General features: G+C 41.2%; 2 protein-coding genes and 1 long non-coding RNA gene across 4 annotated transcripts; 2 read left to right on the top strand and 1 right to left on the bottom strand.

Moving 5' to 3' along the window:
- Positions 1-2,111: 2,111 nt before the first annotated feature.
- Positions 2,112-2,387, top strand: LOC111472845. The gene has a single exon (XM_023118455.1). It carries the CDS (start codon positions 2,112-2,114, stop codon positions 2,385-2,387), a length of 276 nt encoding a protein of 91 aa, XP_022974223.1.
- Positions 2,388-3,933: 1,546 nt separating this feature from the next.
- Positions 3,934-5,051, top strand: LOC111472841. Of its 2 annotated transcripts, none has more exons than XR_002715500.1 (2): positions 3,934-4,026; positions 4,631-5,051. It is a non-coding gene; the product is annotated as an uncharacterized LOC111472841 (long non-coding RNA). The 2 variants fall into 2 exon arrangements; XR_002715499.1 differs by lacking the exon at positions 3,934-4,026 and adding an exon at positions 4,179-4,267.
- Positions 5,052-5,324: 273 nt separating this feature from the next.
- Positions 5,325-7,301, bottom strand: LOC111472840. Its single transcript, XM_023118448.1, has 6 exons — positions 7,284-7,301; positions 7,005-7,045; positions 6,467-6,701; positions 5,960-6,230; positions 5,801-5,878; positions 5,325-5,694 (listed from the first exon to the last, which is right to left on the bottom strand). The coding sequence occupies exons 3-6, from the start codon at positions 6,697-6,699 to the stop codon at positions 5,644-5,646; spliced, it is 633 nt and encodes a 210-aa protein (XP_022974216.1). The 5' UTR covers positions 6,700-6,701; positions 7,005-7,045; positions 7,284-7,301; the 3' UTR covers positions 5,325-5,643.
- Between the last annotated feature and the right edge of the window lie 12,144 nt (positions 7,302-19,445).

Below are 19,445 nucleotides of genomic sequence, written 5' to 3'. Positions count from 1 at the left end.
AACCTTTTGAAATCAAGCCTAAAACGGCTCAGATTTCACTTTTTTATGTTTTGGGTCTACCAACAACCGAAAAACCTTAACCCTAGGGCTTTTTACGGGGAAATATACGAAAAGTGGGCTAGGGTCTGATTTTAGAAAAATTAATCAAATTTGTCCACCGGGAAAGAAGAAATTCCTCGAAATTACCCAAAAAAAAAAAAAAAACAGAAGCAATTCAGTCTGGTTTTTCATAGTCAAGTCTTTCTAAATTCTTTCGAAAACTCAATAGTTTATCTGCCGAAGGTGAAGCATAGAATACCCCTCATTTGATCAGAAAAAGGGCTAGAATTCATTAAGTAATGTAGTATGGAAATGAGCTATGTTTTAAGGATAATCAATCATCGCTTTCTAAACGACTTTACTTGAGCATTTTTTTCATATGCCAGCTGTGTGCCTCTTCTCTCTCACTCAAAGGAGCATCCATGACCTCAATGAGATTATCGGTGATGTTTTCGTAGTAGGTCTCCTTGGCCTGTCGATAACGTTCAGTTCGTCGTAGTTTTTCTTTTTGGAGACCCATTCCTTAAAGGTGCTTGTAGGAACCCCTTCGAAAGCGAAAGAAAGACGCCCCGTTCCACTTTTGTCAGAATTAGATTGCATTTCTTCACGTCGTATTTCGCGTTCTTTCTCATGGGAAAATTGTAACATCTTATTGATTGATTATCCTACTTCACGTGCGCGATCGTATCGGTGGGTTTGTATCCATCAATAACCCTGACGAGGACGACGCCACAACCCCACTCATCCCGATGACATGCTTCTACCCACTTCCCCCAGACGATGACAAATCACGTACTTAAAATAGTCATTGTTCATCAGCTTTAAAAAAGTGTCTACGCAGTTTACACTTCATAATAAACCCCTCCTTAGTCAAAATGAAAGTGTAACGCTTTGGGGCAAAGATGTGTCACCACCTGTCCCAAAACCCCCTGAATCCGTGGGGAAAACTGCCTGTTTTCATAGATGGACTCTATCCCCAATTTTTGGATGTAATGGTAATGCGTGTTAGTTGATTCTTAGGGAGAGCGCTACGAGTGAAGATAAAAAGTCCGAAGATAACAAAGACAAATTCTGGATGTCTTCCACATATCACATCATAACATATTGTATCACAATATATCATATCATAAACATATCAATTTATCACAATATATATTCGTCATTCACATATCATATCATTTCTTAAACACTTCATAGTCATACCGTTCCATTTGCATATCTAGTTATATCGTTTCTTAAACTTGTCATAAGCTTATCCTTCTTATGCATCTCATAGTTGTATCATTTCATGAACGTATCTTAGTCATATTGTTTCCAAACGTATCCTAACCATATCCTTTCATGAACCTATCCAAATCATATTGTTTCGTGAACGTATCCTAGCCATATCATTGCATGAACGTATCTTAACGATATCGTTTTATCAATCTATCATAATCATATTGTTTTACATAACATAACCATATCTTTTCATGAACATATCTTAGTCATATCGTTACATTACGTTTATCGCATTTTTCTCGTACTCTATCTCAAACAAATCATTGAACACATCATATCGTAAAAGTTATCATACCATTCACATATTATAACATATACACATTATATCATAGTCATATCGTTTCATAAAAAATCCACACGTATCAAATATATGACACGTGTAGAACCACGAGGCACATGTCAACACACAACATCAAATAAGACTATTTACTTGGTTAGCCTTAACCGAAGTTTTTTTTTTCTAATTCCAAACCAGCTTGTGAGGGCATTAGTGGTGCGATGGACGGTAGAGGGAGAGATGGAAGACGCACGAGTTTGGGTTTTGACTCAATTTTTATGAATTTGTAATCTTCCATGGCTCCGTGAACTTTTGATGGAAATCCTCCGTTGGAAGCATTTTCCAATTTCCATCTCTAATTTAGAAAAAAAAAAACAAAAAAAACAAAAAAGGAAACCGGAAAAAAGTCCAATTTGGGAATTTGATCTACTTACACGACGGCGAAGGAGGAGTTGGATCAACGAACAGGCAGGTCCCAAATTCCTTCTCCCGTTTTCTCAATCGAAGCTCAGCCATGGTGTTGAACAGTCCTGTCGTTGTTTGGGTCGCCAATCTTTCTGCCGATCTCTGTCAATACGTCGCCTGTAATCCCGAGCGCTTGAGCAGCGACCATGTTCTTTACCTCATCTTCTGTTTCCCTTTCCACCATATCCGACGAATCTCCCTTTCCCTCCTTTCCTCCCTCTGCCTTCCCTCTCTCTCCTCCTCTTCCTCCTCTTCCTCCTCCGATTCCGATTATTCCATTACCGACGACCTTGATTCCTACGATTACAATTCTCACTCCGATTGATTTCCTCTATTGTATTACCTGTTTCTGATTTGTAGTATAATGACTGTTGATTCAATCTGATGTTGGATCTCTCTTGTAAACTTATTATATAATTTTACCAATGCATATTAGACGCTTGATATTGTAAATTTCTTTGTTGTTTGACCTGGGATGCATTTCCTCTATCTTACCTTGGTTTGTGTTCTTTGATTATGTTTAGTCATGGATCTCATTATTGTTCTCACTTTTCTTCCATTATTTTCTCTCTTATGTACGAAGAAAATGGCTTCTATGAGGTGGTATTCTCGCAGGATTGCTTGGATGTGGTCCGTCTTATCTTCCTTTGAGTTCAAGCTACTCCTTTATACGTGTGCCAAACATTAGTCCCATACGATGATTGGAGGCTTGGCTGTTAATTCTATTCAAAATTTTCCTTTCAAATCTCTGTTGGAATTCCTTCTAATTCTTGTTCAAAACCTTTAATCTTTGAAAGTTCATACACCTTTTGATTTTTGTGTTAACTCGCCCCGGTTTATTTGATATCTAACAGAGGAAGATTCTTTACTAGATCAAACGGCATTCTGAATCTTGGCTGTACTTACTTTCCTTTTGGTGACGGAAGTTTGGTTCAAACTTCTCTTTCAGTTTGATGTTCAGTCTGAAACGAGTGTTCCTTTGGAAGTCTGTCATTCTGATGTATATTTGGTGTTGTGGTTATACAGAAGAAGAGGACTTTTTATGCATAAGATTGATGACTGCAACTCAAATTTGGCAGTCGGTGAACTTTTCTCATTTAGGATTAAAAATGTTAAAATGGTCGATTTGTTTCTTCTTTTGCTCATATGTATTCTTGGTGTTGTTTCTTTTTTTGCTTGTTTGCATCATGATACATGAAGTTCTTTCAGTAACTTCTCCCATTTCTTTTGTGCTCAATCCCCACGTTGCTTCAAATTTTATTATGAAAAAGCTGTTTGTCCCTGTTTTTGTTCTTCCAGTCTGTCTCTTACCAAGCATGTATGAGGAAAGTTTAGTTGCTGGGAATTTTATGCATCGTCTTCATTGATTTCAAAGGTATTGTGGGAAGCAGAAGCAAGTTTATGTACCTGAATAGATTCATGCATGCGTATTATAGTCATGCATTGCATATTTAACATGTGAATGCCCTGCATTACATTGGATAAGCCAAAAGAAAGATTTAGTAAATCTACCATCATGAAATGTCATTTAATCATGGTATGGTTTGCATATTCATTACTCGAATAACGATCACATGGTCTGAAACTCTATTATGTTGAAATATGGAATGTTGGCATTTAACTTTTCTTGACACCATGTATGTCTTCATGATCGGATACTGGTCTTGTTGTAGCTATTTGTACATGTTCCTTCTCTTATTTTTTCCTCAAGAGCAAGGTTCATTTGATCTATGGTTCGTTGAACTCATTAGTTATCTGATGTTGCTTGATATTCTTGCATTTATAAACCTCACTGCAGCCTGATTCTCACACTCGACCTGAACTTTGATATGCATGGGTTATCTTTATCTGAAGCAAATTTGAACATGTCAAACATTGATTGTTGTGTTCTGGCTTCAGTTCCTTGTTGATGAGCCTGAGAATTCTGGCAGCATACACTTGCTTTTAGCTTCTCCTTGTCTAAAGTTGAGTCTGGTTAGCTAAAACAAATCTTTCTTCTTCTTGCACATTTTTCCTATCTTGTTTAGAAAAAAAAAAAAAAGGAAAAAAAAAGAAAGTGATCTTATAGTACCATGATCTAGGATTGTAATAGTCCAAGTCACTGCTAGCCGATATTGGCCGCTTTAGCCCATTATGTATTATCATCAGCTTCATGGTTTTAAAACGTGTCTACTAGGGAGGGAGATGTTTCCACATTTTTATAAGGTATGCTTTGTTCCCCTCTCCAGCCGATGTGAGATCTCACAATGATATTGTCTACTTTAGACATAAACCCTCGTTACTTAGTTTTTAGAACCAGCTAAAAGCCTTATGGATGTTATTATTCTCACATATGTACGATAGATCTGTCTCTTGTCTAGCCAACATAGTACATTTTTTGCACCTAACATGATCAACTTGATTAGGAAGAAAAACACATACAGATCAGTAGAAAAACACAAACTTGGTGGGCCAGATACTTAAAAAGAGTTTTAATTCAAATGTTTTGTTCCCGCTTCTAGGCCTTTTGTGATAGATAATGCTTGAATTGAATATAGTCTCTGCTCAGCTGTTTGCCACTTGGAACAGGTTGAAAATGACAATGGACTTGGCCAATTTATTGAAAAAGAAAATGGTAGGTGATGGTTTTCAATGCTTAGGTTGGATGGGAATGCTTTTCTCTCTCACTCTGCCCCCGCATGCTGGAAAACAAACACCTTATTTTCTGCAAACGGTGGTCTCCATTTATGTCGTGTTTTAAGAGCTTCCCACACAGGTGATGTATATACATTTTTGGGTGCACACAGGTGTCTTCCAGAGTGCTTTTAAATAAAGTGTTTGTAACAAAAGTACTTGATACAAAGAAATCTGTGATGTTTTCTTAAGACTAACTTCAAGCATTTTTTAAGGGGATTTTTATGAAAACCGTTTTACAAATGCTTTCTCACAAAACAAGTATTGTAGTTTTGAAAAAATGTCGTATTGTAACGAAAATGTGTTATTGTCATTATTGTCATGTATCTAATTAAGTTTATTTTCTTTTAGTCTTGGAAGCATGAAAATTTAAACCTAGCCCATGTTAATTATTGTTAAACTACGATAGTTTTTGGGTTTAGGGTTTTAGCGATAAAAAAGCAGTTCTTCTACTTTTCAAATATAGCTTAGCGATGATACAAGGTTGCATAGCTTGTTACTTGAAAAGTTTAAACTCACTCTCAGATTTTATAAACAAAAAGCTTTATAACTGGTTTAGTTTGTTTATACAAACAACAAATTTGTATCATTATCAAATTCAAATTTATATTTAAATAGGTGAATTAATAGACCTATACAATACAAAATCCTATTTAAAATCGACCTTCCACTAAAAATATATATATTTTTTTACATTACATTTTATACACAAAAATAAGAATTCATCTCTTTTGCGGCTGTGCTCACACCACAATACCAAAGAACAGAGCAGAGCAGAGCAGAGGATGCTGATGATGAGATTGAGATTCTCTCTTTCTCTTCTTCATTCAAATTCTGCGTTGCAAAAAAATAGAACATAAAAGGGTCAGTTCATTCCCTTCAGTGTCAGCGGCTTCCCATTTGCTTCCTTATTCTGAATCAGTTTCCATGCTTCCCATGGCTTTCAACCCTGTTGGTCTCTGCAATCAAAACCCACAAAGCATTTTCAAGTTCCAAGTCATAGCCATAGCCATAGCCATAGCCATTTACCAGACGGTTTTCAAAGAACAAGCAAGTTTGTGTTACCTTCTTTGTGGTCTTCTTTTCCATTACTTCATATCTCTCTTGGCTCATTTCAGTCAGCCATGCTCCAGGGCTCACCAGCTGACACAAACAACCCCCCAATCACTAACCCACAAACAAAGAAAGAAAAGGAGAAAGGTGGTGGTGGCGGCGGTTGCTTACGAGTAAGCTTCTCTGAATCATCTTTGCTCTCTTTTTGGGTCTTATTGGGAGCTTGCACCCCTTCATGGCCATGAAGTCCTCTTCCTTTTCTTTGCTTGACAGAGCAATCAACAGCTTTGGCCAAACATAGCAACCTCCTCTCTCCTCGTGCCCGTTCTCGTCCACCACTGCTGCGGTGGATCCTCTGGTGGCGTAGTAACGATCCTCCTTCTCTGGCGACGGCGCTGTGCCTGCACCACCGTTACGCAGTGTAGCAACGCCTTCAGAATTCCTGCCACCAAACAGATCCAACAGCAAACAAAATTGTTTCACCAAACCCTCTCTTGAATTGCCCTCTTTCCTAGCTGGGGGAGGAGAAGAAGACCCAACGACACAAATACATAGCCCAGGAAAGCACAAAGTAAAGTAATGAATCGAGAAAATTCAGTCATAATCGTCCTTTTTTTTTTTTTTAATCTTCTTTCAAATAGTGTGGAAAACAACATGAATTGGGCGTCGATTTCTAACCTAGTTAACCGATTTGGCTGGAGTGGGGTCCTTTCTTTATCCGAAGTAGAAACCACACAGCGATCGCCCCGAGATCCGATTTTCTTCCGTAGGCCGCCGCACAATCTCTCGGAGATTTCTGGGTCTTTGATTCTAGCACATCGCAGTCGCTTCCTCTTTACCCACTGTATGAAAACCTCCGGTTCCAGAGCCTTACATCCACTTTGATTCTGATTCCTGACCTCCGTCTCCATATCTGCGAAGGGGAAAACAACGAGAAATTCATAAATCCGTTTGGAAATTTCCAATTGAGACAACTGTGGAAACAGAATGAATTCGATAACGCTAGAGAACAACGAGGCTAATCCGGATTCTTCCATAAGTCACCCTTTCTCAACTTCGAGGAGAACTATCATAGGAGATTGCAGAAGTGGAAGAAACGATCTCTAATCACAAGATCTGATGAAAAACACGCCCTCGCCAAATCAAAGACTGTGAGAGCGCATGAAAGTGAAGATGAAGAAGGAGGAAAAGAAAACCGAAGAAAAGGAATACTCACAATGAGAGAGGACGATGCTTATGAACGACAGAAGAAGGTTTATCCGATGAAGGAAACTCAGATCTTCAAAGGAAATTACAGCTCCGATCGTGATAATCAATTTGGAGCCTCGATGACCAGAAAAAATCTCGGAATAATCGGGTTTGTGGTGTGGAAATTTCCCAGCATTACTAGAGATGTGTGGTTGAGTGAGCTTGTTGAAGCCTGAGCTATGGCTATGGCTATGGCTATGGTGGTCGTCTTCTTCGCTGATGCTGTTTCTGATTTTATCTCTCTCTCTTCTTCTTCTTCTTCTTCTTCTTCTTCTTCGCCTTCAATTTGGTTCGAGGAAAAACGAAAGTTCAATTCCCATTCTGTTCGACGAGAAGTACAATCGTGGGCTCAATGGGCCCAAACGCTTCTCATTTTGGGCTGCCTCACAGGTAGGCCCACGGAAACATATGGGCTTCTCGTCTTTTAGCTGAAAGATGGACGCGTGCCCTTTTAGCCTAAACAACGAGGGATTGATCCTTTAGGAATTAAGAGAGCTAAGATTTTAATTTTATTTAGATTTAAACAAAATTAAATATTAGATAAATTTACCTAAAAGAAACAGGTAGAATGTTAAATAATATATATTTTGAATATCTAATATACCAGAACTTAATATTTTAAATAAGATGTAAATGTAAATGTCCCAATATATTCAACTTTCCAATTTATTCTTTCTCCGAATACAATATTTTTACTCACATCAATTTTTTCATGTTGCGGATCATACAACCTATGTATCTTGGTCTCATCTTCAATGCCAAAATACACCCTCTTTTAATTTCTATCCTCAAACTTTTTGATTTATGATTTTGCAGTCTTTAACATGTGTTGTGCAATCGAAAATTCTTAGATACTCGAAGTGAGATGTCTTATCAAATTATGCTCGTAAGGGGCGCGAGTGTCCGATGCTTTTATATGTAAATGATTCAAAAGATAAACCGCATGTCGTATTGCCTCAGAAAATCGCCAAAATTTGTATGATCTTGAGTAGCTTCTTGCAGTGTTCATTATAGTGTGATTTTTTCACTCGACCACAATGTTTTGTTGTGGAGTGTATGAGTTGAAACTTGATATCTTCCTCTTCGCAAACTTTGAGAAGTTTTGGGATAAGAACTCGCCACCTCGATCGGTGCGCAAGGTCTTTAGCTTGTGATTTAGACCTGTTTTCAACGGGACTTTTGAGCTTCTTGGATGTACTTAATGTCTCTCCTTTCTTTGAGCATGTACACCCACATCTAATGGTTATAATCTTTAATAAGTAATAAAAAAATATTTGTTACCAGCAATTAACGATGGAGTGATTTGGCCACATCTACATGAACTAATTGCAGTGGTCACTCAGCACGAAAACTGGTTTGAGTTGGGAATGACAATCTTGCTTATTTGGAGACTAGACAACTTTCACATAGTTTTTTTGGGTGTATGATTTTGGGTAGTCGGATAGCCCATCTTATTCTCTCTCATCATTTTGAGCGCCTGAAAGTTCCCGTGTTCAAGTCTAGCATGTCATAGTCAAGCTAGGTCTGTGAGTGCCGTCAATAGAGAGGTGGGCTGGCTGGTCTCCAATAGTATCTTGTACCGGCAATTATGCAACCATTTTACCTTCATCAACAAGGCTCCATTTCTGTTGAACATCTTGTGGAATGAACCAACAAACTCTATTCTGCTTCCTTCTTCCACCATCTGACTAAGACTGATAATATTACTCTTCAAGCTTGGGATATAATATACCTTGGTAGTAGACGTTGGTCACTATTCTTGCATTGAAACAAGATGAATCCTTTGTCTAGGATCGGTATAATTGATCTATCGCCAAACTTCTCATTTTCAATGAGTTTCTCATCAAACTCCTTGGACTTTGCTCGATCTTCGGTCCTGTCAGTGCTTGTTCCGTTGTCTAGATACTATATGTTAGTCTCCACTCGATTTTCTCCTTTGTGAGAAGGTTCACCATATCATTCTCTTCGTTGAGCATCAACAGGTTGGGTATCTTCTCGTCAAACATCAGTGTGGGCTCTTGATCATATGTGAGTGTGAGGTTTGCCTTCTCATTACGCTTCTTCTTGTGACACTCTGCTGCAAAGTGCTAGTATTTTCTAGCATACTAACACTTGATCATACTCTTATCCTTCCAAGGGTTGATATTGTCATGGATTTCTGAGGTATTGTCATTGATCTCCTCTGCCACCATATTTGTGGCCATGCCCATGACCTCACATTCCTTGTTGTGGCCATGTCTATTCATACCTGAAACTAAAAAATCAGCTGCATCTTTTCTTTTCATTCGAGGGAGCCACTTCTCATGTGTTAGTAAGAGATATTTATCCTCCTCTCTGTTGTCATAGCCACAAAGTCTCTCCTCATGGACCTTGAGACGACCAATGAACTCTTCAATCAACAAGTTATTAAGGTCGCCGAACTACTCAATAGAGGTAACAATGTGCATGAATCTTGGGAGAATAGTTCGAAGGAACTTCTTGACGATGCAAATCTCCTCCAGCTTGTTGCCTAAGGAACGAATGTCGTTGACGACATCGTCAAATACATGGTAAAATCATCTATTGACTTACTGTCTTCAAGGTCTACACCTTTTCTTTCTTGACACGTTCCACACCCACATACATTGTTTATAGCATCTCCCACGCTGCCTTTACCGAGTCCTTCTCTACCAACATGAGAAGGACGTCCTCCGAGACTGCTTGATAGATGGCGACAAGAGTCATCCTGTCCTTATGCTCTTCAACATCACCATGTCCCACACACCTTGTACCTGTAGGTTAACACGCATCTTTATAGACCATGCTATGTAGTTACTCTTCGTGAGTAACAAGTACTGGAGTGTTATACTCCTCTCCTTTCCACTCTTTATCATCATCATATCTCCTCCAAAGACTTTGTGTTGTGACGATATTTGTTTGGCATCCTATAGCTCGCTCTGATACTAATTTGTTAAAATAACACTCACGAAACTGTGAAGGAGATGTCGAGAGGGGAGAGACAAGGAAACAAAGAATTCTAAAGAACCCGTTGCTCTGTACTTTTTGTTCTCTACACTTTTGCTCTGCTCTTTAGAATGAAAAGAAGTTAATTTATAGGTTTTTCAAAGACTAAAAATGACTATCCCATCAACCCACTCTTTCCTACAATAATTATAGATCTTTCATTTTTTTTAGCCTTTTACTATTACGACTCAATTTCAAAAACTTATTAGAATTAACCAAATTAAAACTACCTTTTCATAAGTTTATTCCAATAAAACTCCCCCATAAACTTAAATGATATATTCAATGATTCCACGTGCACCGTTTTCGTTTTCTCGAGCTCAATCGTGGTTTCTTCAATTTTCTCTCCTTGTTCTCGAGCGGCAAACTGAGCTTGTCCTTTTCTGATGAGACTTCATTTGGAGCTTCTCGAGAACAGTTCATTTGAGACACCAACTCCTCATTTCTCCCATTCTTAGCCACGCTCAACTCGGACGTCATAATTTCATTCAGTTTACTCAATTTCCTCCGCAAGTCCACAACGACATTTTCAGCTTTCATTTTTGCTTCCTCCATTTCGGCTTTATCACAAGTGAGTATCTCAATCGTGTGTCGTAAATTCACTGCCTCCTGTCAGACCCGATTCAGGTTCACGTCGAGTGAGTCTCTCTGTTGAGTTAGCATCTCTATATCTCTCTCCTCCCTCACTAGTTTGTCCACTAGAGAATCAATCTCCATTAACAAGTCATTCTCTTTCTCCACATCTTCTTCAACTTTCTTCACAAGTTAAAAGATTACCTTTACATTCTCTTCCTTCTCTACCCTTTCAACCTTCATTTCTAAATCCTTCTTTTCTTCTCCCATTTTCTCTTCCATTCTCATCCTCTTTCTTCTTTCTCTTTCTTCCTCAATTTGTCTTTCCCGCCATTGGAGCTCTCTCTCTTCGAGCTCGGGCTCTCTGTTATCCGATTGTTCATCTTTCTTTGATTTTCTCATCTCTACTATCAGAATTTTGCCACATCTGCTGCGCATCACCTTATTTCCAACAGTTTCTACCGCCTCACGACTATTGCCATCATCTTTCGCGCCGTCATGTCTGTTTGTGTTCAGCTCTTCATTTTGGGCCATCAAGAGAATGCCTCCGTTTGTTGCGTCATCCAACGCTAGGTTGATGGTTTCTTCCACCTTTTTCTCGGCTCGACAATCTCTTGCAAAGTGACCCATTCTGCCACAATTGTAACATTTTTCGAAGTTACAATTATTTGCATAGTGGCTATATTTTTGACATTTGTAACACTGGATGTTGGAATATATCCTTGACTGCGCCCTTGATTGCGTCCTCTTCCACGCCAATTTGCTTGGCTCGACTGTCTCTTCTCCTTATAATTTTCTTCATTTCTGCTGTCTTGACTACCTCGACCATTCTCACGATTTCCACGACCTCTACCTTGAATATTTTGAGAGTAGAGTACCTTTTCATCCTTTATTGATGTCTTAGTCTGGAGTGCTTGATCGAGTGTCTCCTCCTTCTTCTTATGTTGCTCGTGTGCCTCGAAAGAACTGACGAGCTCATCGACCGTGAATGTCGCTAGGTCCTTTGACTCTTCTATTGCACATACAACATTCTCAAAGTTATCGGTTAACGATCTCAAGATCTTCTCCACAACTCGCGTCTTGGGTAACATTTCTCCGTTTCGATTTAGTTGATTTGCCATGGTTTGAACGCGCGTGATGTAGTTAGATACATTTTCTGACTCCTTCATCTTCATGCTCTCCAACTCGCCACACAGAGTTTGGAGACGCACTTGCTTGACTCAGTCGGTTCCTTTGAACACCTTTTCTAAAGTGTCCCACGCTTCTTTTGAAGTAGTTGCCTTTGTAATCTTCTCAAAGGCCGACCGTCAACAGCTCGGAACAACATGTATAATGATGCCTTATCCTTTGATCGCAATTCTTTAGCGCCTTGTTTGCGTGCCGTATAACCCGTGGTATCCTTCGGTTCTTCGAAACCTTCTTTGACCACCTCGTATGCGTCTTGAGAACTGAGAAGAGCTTTCATTTGAATGTTCCAATTCTCGTAGTTCGTCTTCGTTAATCGTGGTAGTGACATTTGTCCCATCATATTCGTCATCGGCCCTGATACCAATTTGTAGAAATAACACTCGCTTTGATACCAATTTGTAGAAATAAAAGCTCCCTCTAATACTAATTTGTTAAAATAACACTCACGAAAGAGATGTCAAGAGGGGAGAGACAAGGAGACAAAGAATTATGAAGAACCTTTTTCTATTTCTCTCTACTTTTTGTTATCCACTTATGCTCTTTGCTCTTTTTTTACAATGAAAACAAGTTAATTTATAGTTTTCTAAATGCTTAAAATAGCTATCCCATAAACCACTCTTTCCTACCATCTAACCTTTCATTTTTTCTTTTGACTGTTTGTTCAAGCCCTCACCTAAAATTAACAAAATTAAAACTACTTTTTCATTTAATATTATTCAACTTTCCATCTCTAATACCAAATGTTGGATATGACCCATCATCAAAATATACCGAAACAAATAAATTAAGTAGAAAGAACAACTTGATGGAAGAGATCATTTGAACTGAAGAACATTAAACACTTATGTTTTTTAATTCTCTTTGTTGTTGTGAATAGAGTATACTTATTTATGGTATAAAAAGTAGTACCAAATTTCCTAAACTTTCTCCTCTAGTTAAAAACTACTATCATCTTACTAATTAAATCACTAAACTTCATTGCAACTACTAGTAATTCTCCTAAAATTGCTCCATAATTTAGTAACTTATTCTAGTCAGTCAAATATATTGGCTCACAGTTCCTAGTCATGGTATTACTTGTTGACTCTGGCAATTCGGAGGACAATGTCGACGAAAAATTGGCCGAAGGTTTCTTTCGAAAGAAAAAATTAGCGGAAGTAAAAGGAGAGAGGGAGAGAGATCTGCTGAGATTTTGAAGACTCGATATCTTTATTTTCCTCGAGTTGAATGTTTTAAATAACAAATCTAATTATAATAGAAAAAATAATTATACAAAAATAGAAAATTGGACGAAGACTTCGCCCAAAGGCCAAAGAATGGCACCTAGAATTACGCTCTTCCATTTGCGTGAATTTAGATGTTTAGAGAAACTTAACTAAATAAGGAATATGACTTTTATTTAACAATCTCCTCCTAAAAGTTGTACCTTATTATTTGAACTCCGATCTTTGAGCGTAGTTCTTCAAATTTCACCCGCGTCAGGGACTTGGTGAAAATGTCTCCAAGTTGTTCCTCTGTTCGGATGTAATCAATCTTGATGAGTTCTCGATCTGCACATTCTCGAATGTAGTGGAATCTGATTTCTATGTGCTTGTTCCGGTCGTGCAAAACTGGATTTTTGATCAGGGAGATCGTAGCTTTGTTGTCTACGTATAGTATTGGTGGATCACTTTCTCTCCCGATGAGTTCTTCCATTAGTCTCGCAAGCCAGATCCCTTGTGTTGCTGCCATCGAAGCGGCGATGTATTCTGCTTCGCAGGAAGACAAAGCAACTACCTTCTGTTTTGTTGATTGCCAGTAGATTGCGCCGCCTGAGAGAAAGTAGATCATTCCGCTAGTGCTCTTACTATCATCAACGTCACCGGCCATGTCACTATCACTGTAGCCGACCAGCTTGAGTTTCTCCTTTCCGCTCCTTGCGTAGTATCTTACACCCCAGCCTCTGGTTCCGGCTACATAGCGGAGGATGCGCTTGTCAGCCACTAGATGCTCCTCCCTAGGTGCTTCCATAAATCTGCTCACATATCCAACAGAATAAGCAAGATCATGACGAGAGTTTACCAGATAGCGCAGACTCCCGACAATGCTGCGATAATTGGTGGAGTCGACTGTCGTCGTAGTGCCGGCCTTCCTTAGTTGGAGTCGGGCCTCCATTGGCGTCCTTGTAGGATTACTGTTCACAAGCCCAGTTATGTCCAGCAGCTTCTTCGCGTATGCACTTTGATAGATGGAGATGCCGGTGGAATTTTGTTGCACTTCGATGCCGAGATAGTAGCTTAGCACGCCGAGATTGCTCATCTCAAAGTTTTTCGACATCTCCTTCTTGAACCTTCCGAGGACTTCCACGTCACCTCCAGTGATTATGAGGTCATCGACGGACACTCCCACGATCAGTCGCTTCTTGCTATGGCCGTGCATGTACATGCCATGCTCAAAGGCGCAACGTTTGAATTTCAGTGACAGTAGGGTACTGACGAGCTTCTTATTCCAGGCTCGTGGAGCTTGTCGAAGCTCGCAGAGTGCCTTGTGCAGGCGCAATACTTTATTGGGGTTGTCGTTGTCCAGGAAGCCAGGTGGTTGTCGGACATAGACGGTCCTTCAGCTCTCCGTTAAGGAAAGTAGACTTTATGTCCATATGGTGAACCTCTCAAGAGTAATGTGTTGTAATTGCCAGCAAGAAACGAACGGATTCTAACCTTTCCCTTGTTCTTCACAACTTCTCCTTTTTCGTTGCGCTTCAGTTTGAAGACCCATTTGAGCCCTATGGCTTGGTGTCCCGGCGACATATCCTCCAGACTCCACGTCTGGTTCTCGGTGATGGATGTCATCTCCTCCTGCATTGCCTTTAGCCAGCACGGGTTCTTTTCTGCTTCGACGAAGGTGTTCGGTTCATCTGCACTGATGGCATGTAGTTCAGCCACTTCTTCGAGCTCGCGCACTGCCAGTCTAGGTGGTTCACCTCCTCCCACTAGGTCGTCCATCCTCCGGTACATGGCCTCTAGATCAGTATCGTGATCGGCATCCAGCGTCGAATCCGCAGTCCGTGGTGTTGCGAATTCCACTAGTTTAGGGGTTGCACCTGCTGGCGGCGGTGACGGTTGCTGATGCTGGGCTCCTCCTTCTTCCGACTCGGTGACGAGGTACTTCACCGTGAATTGATTTGGATTATGGTCTGCCATGATCACGTAATTCCACTGCCAGAAGGTGCTTCATATAGTCTGTACACCTTGCTCCCTGGTTCATAACCGATGAAGACGACCTTCAGCCCCCTGGGATCGAGCTTAGTGAGGTGGGGACGTGTTACCTTCATGTATGCGACGCAGCTGAACCACGGAAATGATGTACCGCTGGTTTTTTGTTGTACCAGGCCTGATATGGCTTCTTCCCGTCGAGGCTTCGGGTTGGTGACCGATTGAGGAGATAGACGGCCGTCATTACTGCCTCTCCCTAGAATCTCCCAAGCATCCCGGCCGTCACCAACAATGACCTCGCTGTCCCAACGATGGTCTGATTTTGGCGCTCCACCACTCCGTTCTATTGGGGAGAGTAGGGCGCCGTTAGGTGCCGTTGTATGCCGATCTCGTCACAGTACTACCGAAACTTACCGAGGTGAATTCTTCGCCTCGGTCTGTGCGCAACACTCGCATCTTCTTCTCACATTCGGCCTCCACTTGCGCTTTAATGCACTTAACCGCCTCTGCCGCCTCACTTTTCGCTTGCAGCAGGGTCAGCCACATGAAGCGGCTTTTGTCATCGCCTAACAGGAGGAAGAGACTCTTACCGCCTGGGGTCGCCAGCTTGACGGGCCCGCAGATATCGAGTGTACAAGCTCCAACGGCTCATCGACTCGGTAGGATGTTCGAGATGGAAAGGGTGTGCGCCTCTGTTTGCCGATAAGGCACCCGTCGCACAACTTGTTCACGCCTTTGATTGCTGGCAAACCGTGCACCAACTCCTCCTTCTATAGCTTTTCTAGAGCAGGAAAGTTTAAGTGCCCATACCTTGCGTGCCACCTCCAAGATACCTCTTTGGTCTTGGCCGAGAGACTGATGGGTTGCTCTATCTCTAACTCCAGGATGTAAAGACGGTTTGTCGTGCGCCTTGCCTTCGCGAGCAGCCGTTGTTGATTATCGCAGATTTGCCACCTCCAAGATACCTCTTTGGTCTTGGCCGAGAGACTCTCTAACTCCAGGATCTCCAAGATATCTCTTTGGTCTTGGCCGAGAGACTCTCTAACTCCAGGATGTAAAGACGGTTTGTCGTGCGCCTTGCCTTCGCGAGCAGCCGTTGTTGATTATCGCAGATTTGCCACCTCCAAGATACCTCTTTGGTCTTGGCCGAGAGACTCTCTAACTCCAGGATCTCCAAGATATCTCTTTGGTCTTGGCCGAGAGACTCTCTAACTCCAGGATGTAAAGACGGTTTGTCGTGCGCCTTGCCTTCGCGAGCAGCCGTTGTTGATTATCGCAGATTTGCCACCTTTCTTGACTTTCTTTGGTCTTGGCCGAGAGACTGATGGGTTGCTCTATCTCTAACTCCAGGATGTAAAGACGGTTTGTCGTGCGCCTTGCCTTCGCGAGCAGCCGTTGTTGATTATCGCAGATTTGCCACCTCCAAGATACCTCTTTGGTCTTGGCCGAGAGACTGATGGGTTGCTCTATCTCTAACTCCAGGATGTAAAGACGGTTTGTCGTGCGCCTTGCCTTCGCGAGCAGCCGTTGTTGATTATCGCAGATTTTGAGTAGTCCGCGCTCGATGGAAATGAAGCAGTCTGTCTCATCGAGTTGGCCCAGGCTCACAAGGTTAGCCTTGAGCCTCGGGATGAAGTAGACGTCAGTCAGCTTGCGATGCTCGCCTCCCTTGCTGCCGAACAGGATGGTGCCGCGCCCTTCGATCTCGACGACGGAGTCGTCACCGAATTTTACCGTCTCGCGGATCCCCCGAGTCGAGCTCTGAGAACGCAGATCTAGCCCTGGTCATATGGTTTGTTGCCCCTGTGTCTAGGATTCCATCGCCGCCGGTGCTTTTGTTGCTCAAACCGCTCACCAATTTGAGCGAACACTCGCTCCTCCTCCAGTTGGAATGGCTCCCTAGCTGGTGCCACCTTTGCTACGCGTGTAGGTTGACGTCGACAATGGGGACACATGCACTTACCATGAAGAGAGTTGGCTCGTCCTCCTCAGATTGAGCCACATGGTCCTCTCTTCGGCCTTCTGCCATTTTTCTTCCGCTGCTTGACGTTACGCAGTCTTCCGGTCACCTCTTCCACTGTTAGGTCGTTCACGTCAAGCAATGTCTCGATTGAAATCACGACTTGCTCGCATCTTCTTCACGATTTCTGTCTACGATTTCTGTCTCGCTGATGCTGGCCACCGAGTGTGGTGATGCTGGTGGCGAGCCCTGTGATCCGCATTGAAAAATCATCGATGGATTTGCCGTCCTTAAAGTGGATCTTCGAGAGTTCCTTTCACAGCTGCTCGATGTTGGATTCCGATGCTGGTGGCGAGCCCTGTGATCCGCATTAAAAAATCATCGATGGATTTGCCGTCCTTAAAGTGGATCTTCGAGAGTTCCTTTCACAGCTGCTCGATGTTGGATTCCCCCGCACGATCCTCCCGATACTCAAATAGTTTCTCCTTCCTCTGGCTCGACAGCATGCCATAACCCTTGCGCCTGTAGGTGGTTGACACGCATCAACAAGGTCCATTCGTTATAGTTGGACTTTGTCAATATCGGATATATACTGAACGACGACAGTCGTTGTCTCCCTGATCACTCGCTCAATGATAACTCGACGCCTGTCATCATGGCGTAAAGTGTGGAGGAGTGAGTGAGCCTGCCCGGCCCGAGATGGGCCCCACGATGTGTGTGTTTTTACACTTTGTATTTTCTCCTACTCAAACCTGAGACCTATGTGTTGTTAGGTCAATGCTCTAACCACTTGAGCTATTCAACTTGTTTGTTGATAGGTTGGCTCCTCCGCAATGATATACACCGATGGCTTCAACTTGGCTCTGATACCACTTGTTTGGCAATTCGGAGGACAATGTCAACGAAAAATTGGCCGAAGGTTTCTTTCGAAAGAAAAAATTAGCGGAAGTAAAAGGAGAGAGGGAGAGAGATCTGCTGAGATTTTGAAGACTCGATATCTTTATTTTCCTGGACGAAGACTTCGCCCAAAGGCCAAAGAATGGCACCTAGAATTACGCTCTTCCATTTGCGTGAATTCAGATGTTTAGAGAAACCTAACTAAATAAGGAATATAGCTTTTATTTAACAATACTTAGGATGGATGGTGAATACACCTTATAAAAGACCTTATAAGTGTTAAATTGTGACAATTGTGGAAACATGCCTGCCTTTTGCTGAAGGGTCATTGAATAAAATGATTTGAACCAAGGAAACAAGTATGACCGAAAGGAGAACATATGAGAAATATGGATGAAAGTTTCATTCTAAAGTTTTGTCCACCCTTGTTACTATGACCAACACATTAGCTAAACATCAATATTCCTCAAAGAATGTACACGTCCAAAGCGAAGATAAATGCCTATGTGGGACACTTGAAAGCTTGGATGCTTGGAGTTCAAAGGCACGTTAGAGGAGTTTCCAAATGTGCTTGAACGGGTAAGTAACCACACCTTTCTTTTCATGAACGAGTAATGATCATTAGTCTACTAACCGACTGGTCTTTACAAGTTTATTGTTGGTCCTAGTCATGTGACTCATTTGTTGAACCTCTCCAAGAGAATTTAAGGAATTTGGAGATAGAGGAGTACGATTAACTATCCCTTGAACACAGAAATTCTATGCAAAAAAATACTTGTAGAAGTTGACTAGGACTAGGGTTCATGAATATTCAACATGAATTATAACCTAAATGAGCATGAAATTTGATAGCTAAACTTAGGAAATTTGAAAGGTTAATGTTTTAGCTCGATGTTATGTCTTAGTACTTCCGCTTTGATGAATGTGACTCTGATTTATCCTGCTAATCTTGTGAGGACTCTGACATTAAATGTATGACTATTTTTATGTTGAATGAGCATGATAATATTGATTTATGCTTTGATTATCAGTAGGAGCATGATAAGAGGGTTGAAAATCCATGTGTTCCCACTTGAATGCTTTAGATAGATGCTATGTGTCCTCGAGTATTTATAATAACGAGGTTTTAATCATTAGCTACTATTTTACTTTTCCTTGATCACTAAGCCATTAGAGTTCATCTGGGCTATTTTGAATTGACGAGTACTATGTTGGGATAATTGGGATAATTGAGGAGTAATCTCTAATCGTAAACTTATTCAGATTGGTTCGAGTCCATGGTTTATAGGATTATGCCATCCTCACTTAGGCCGTGTGGCTCATAGAGGGTACTATTAGGGGGCTTTGGTTGTACTTTGTAGGGTACTACTAGGGGGCTTCAGTTGTATTAGTACAAGGGCCTATTTTGCACTCTTCTAGTTTGAACCGACTAGGAATAAGGAGTTTGTGAGTGATTGATAACTCTCTAAAGTAGAGTTATACCAAATATTTTTTGTAGTTAATTTTGCACTCATACTCACAACCTTCTCATCAATTGCTCATTTATTCTAATTAGTATACATAAAATAGTAAATTATGGTTCAATAGGAAAAGAATT

The sequence above is a fragment of the Cucurbita maxima genome, unplaced genomic scaffold, assembly GCF_002738345.1.
Source record: "Cucurbita maxima cultivar Rimu unplaced genomic scaffold, Cmax_1.0 Cma_Scf00090, whole genome shotgun sequence".
In the NCBI taxonomy this organism is placed as follows: Eukaryota; Viridiplantae; Streptophyta; class Magnoliopsida; order Cucurbitales; family Cucurbitaceae; genus Cucurbita; species Cucurbita maxima.
The sequence above is the reverse complement of the archived record's forward strand: the minus strand, read 5'-3'. Positions and strand labels throughout refer to the sequence as shown.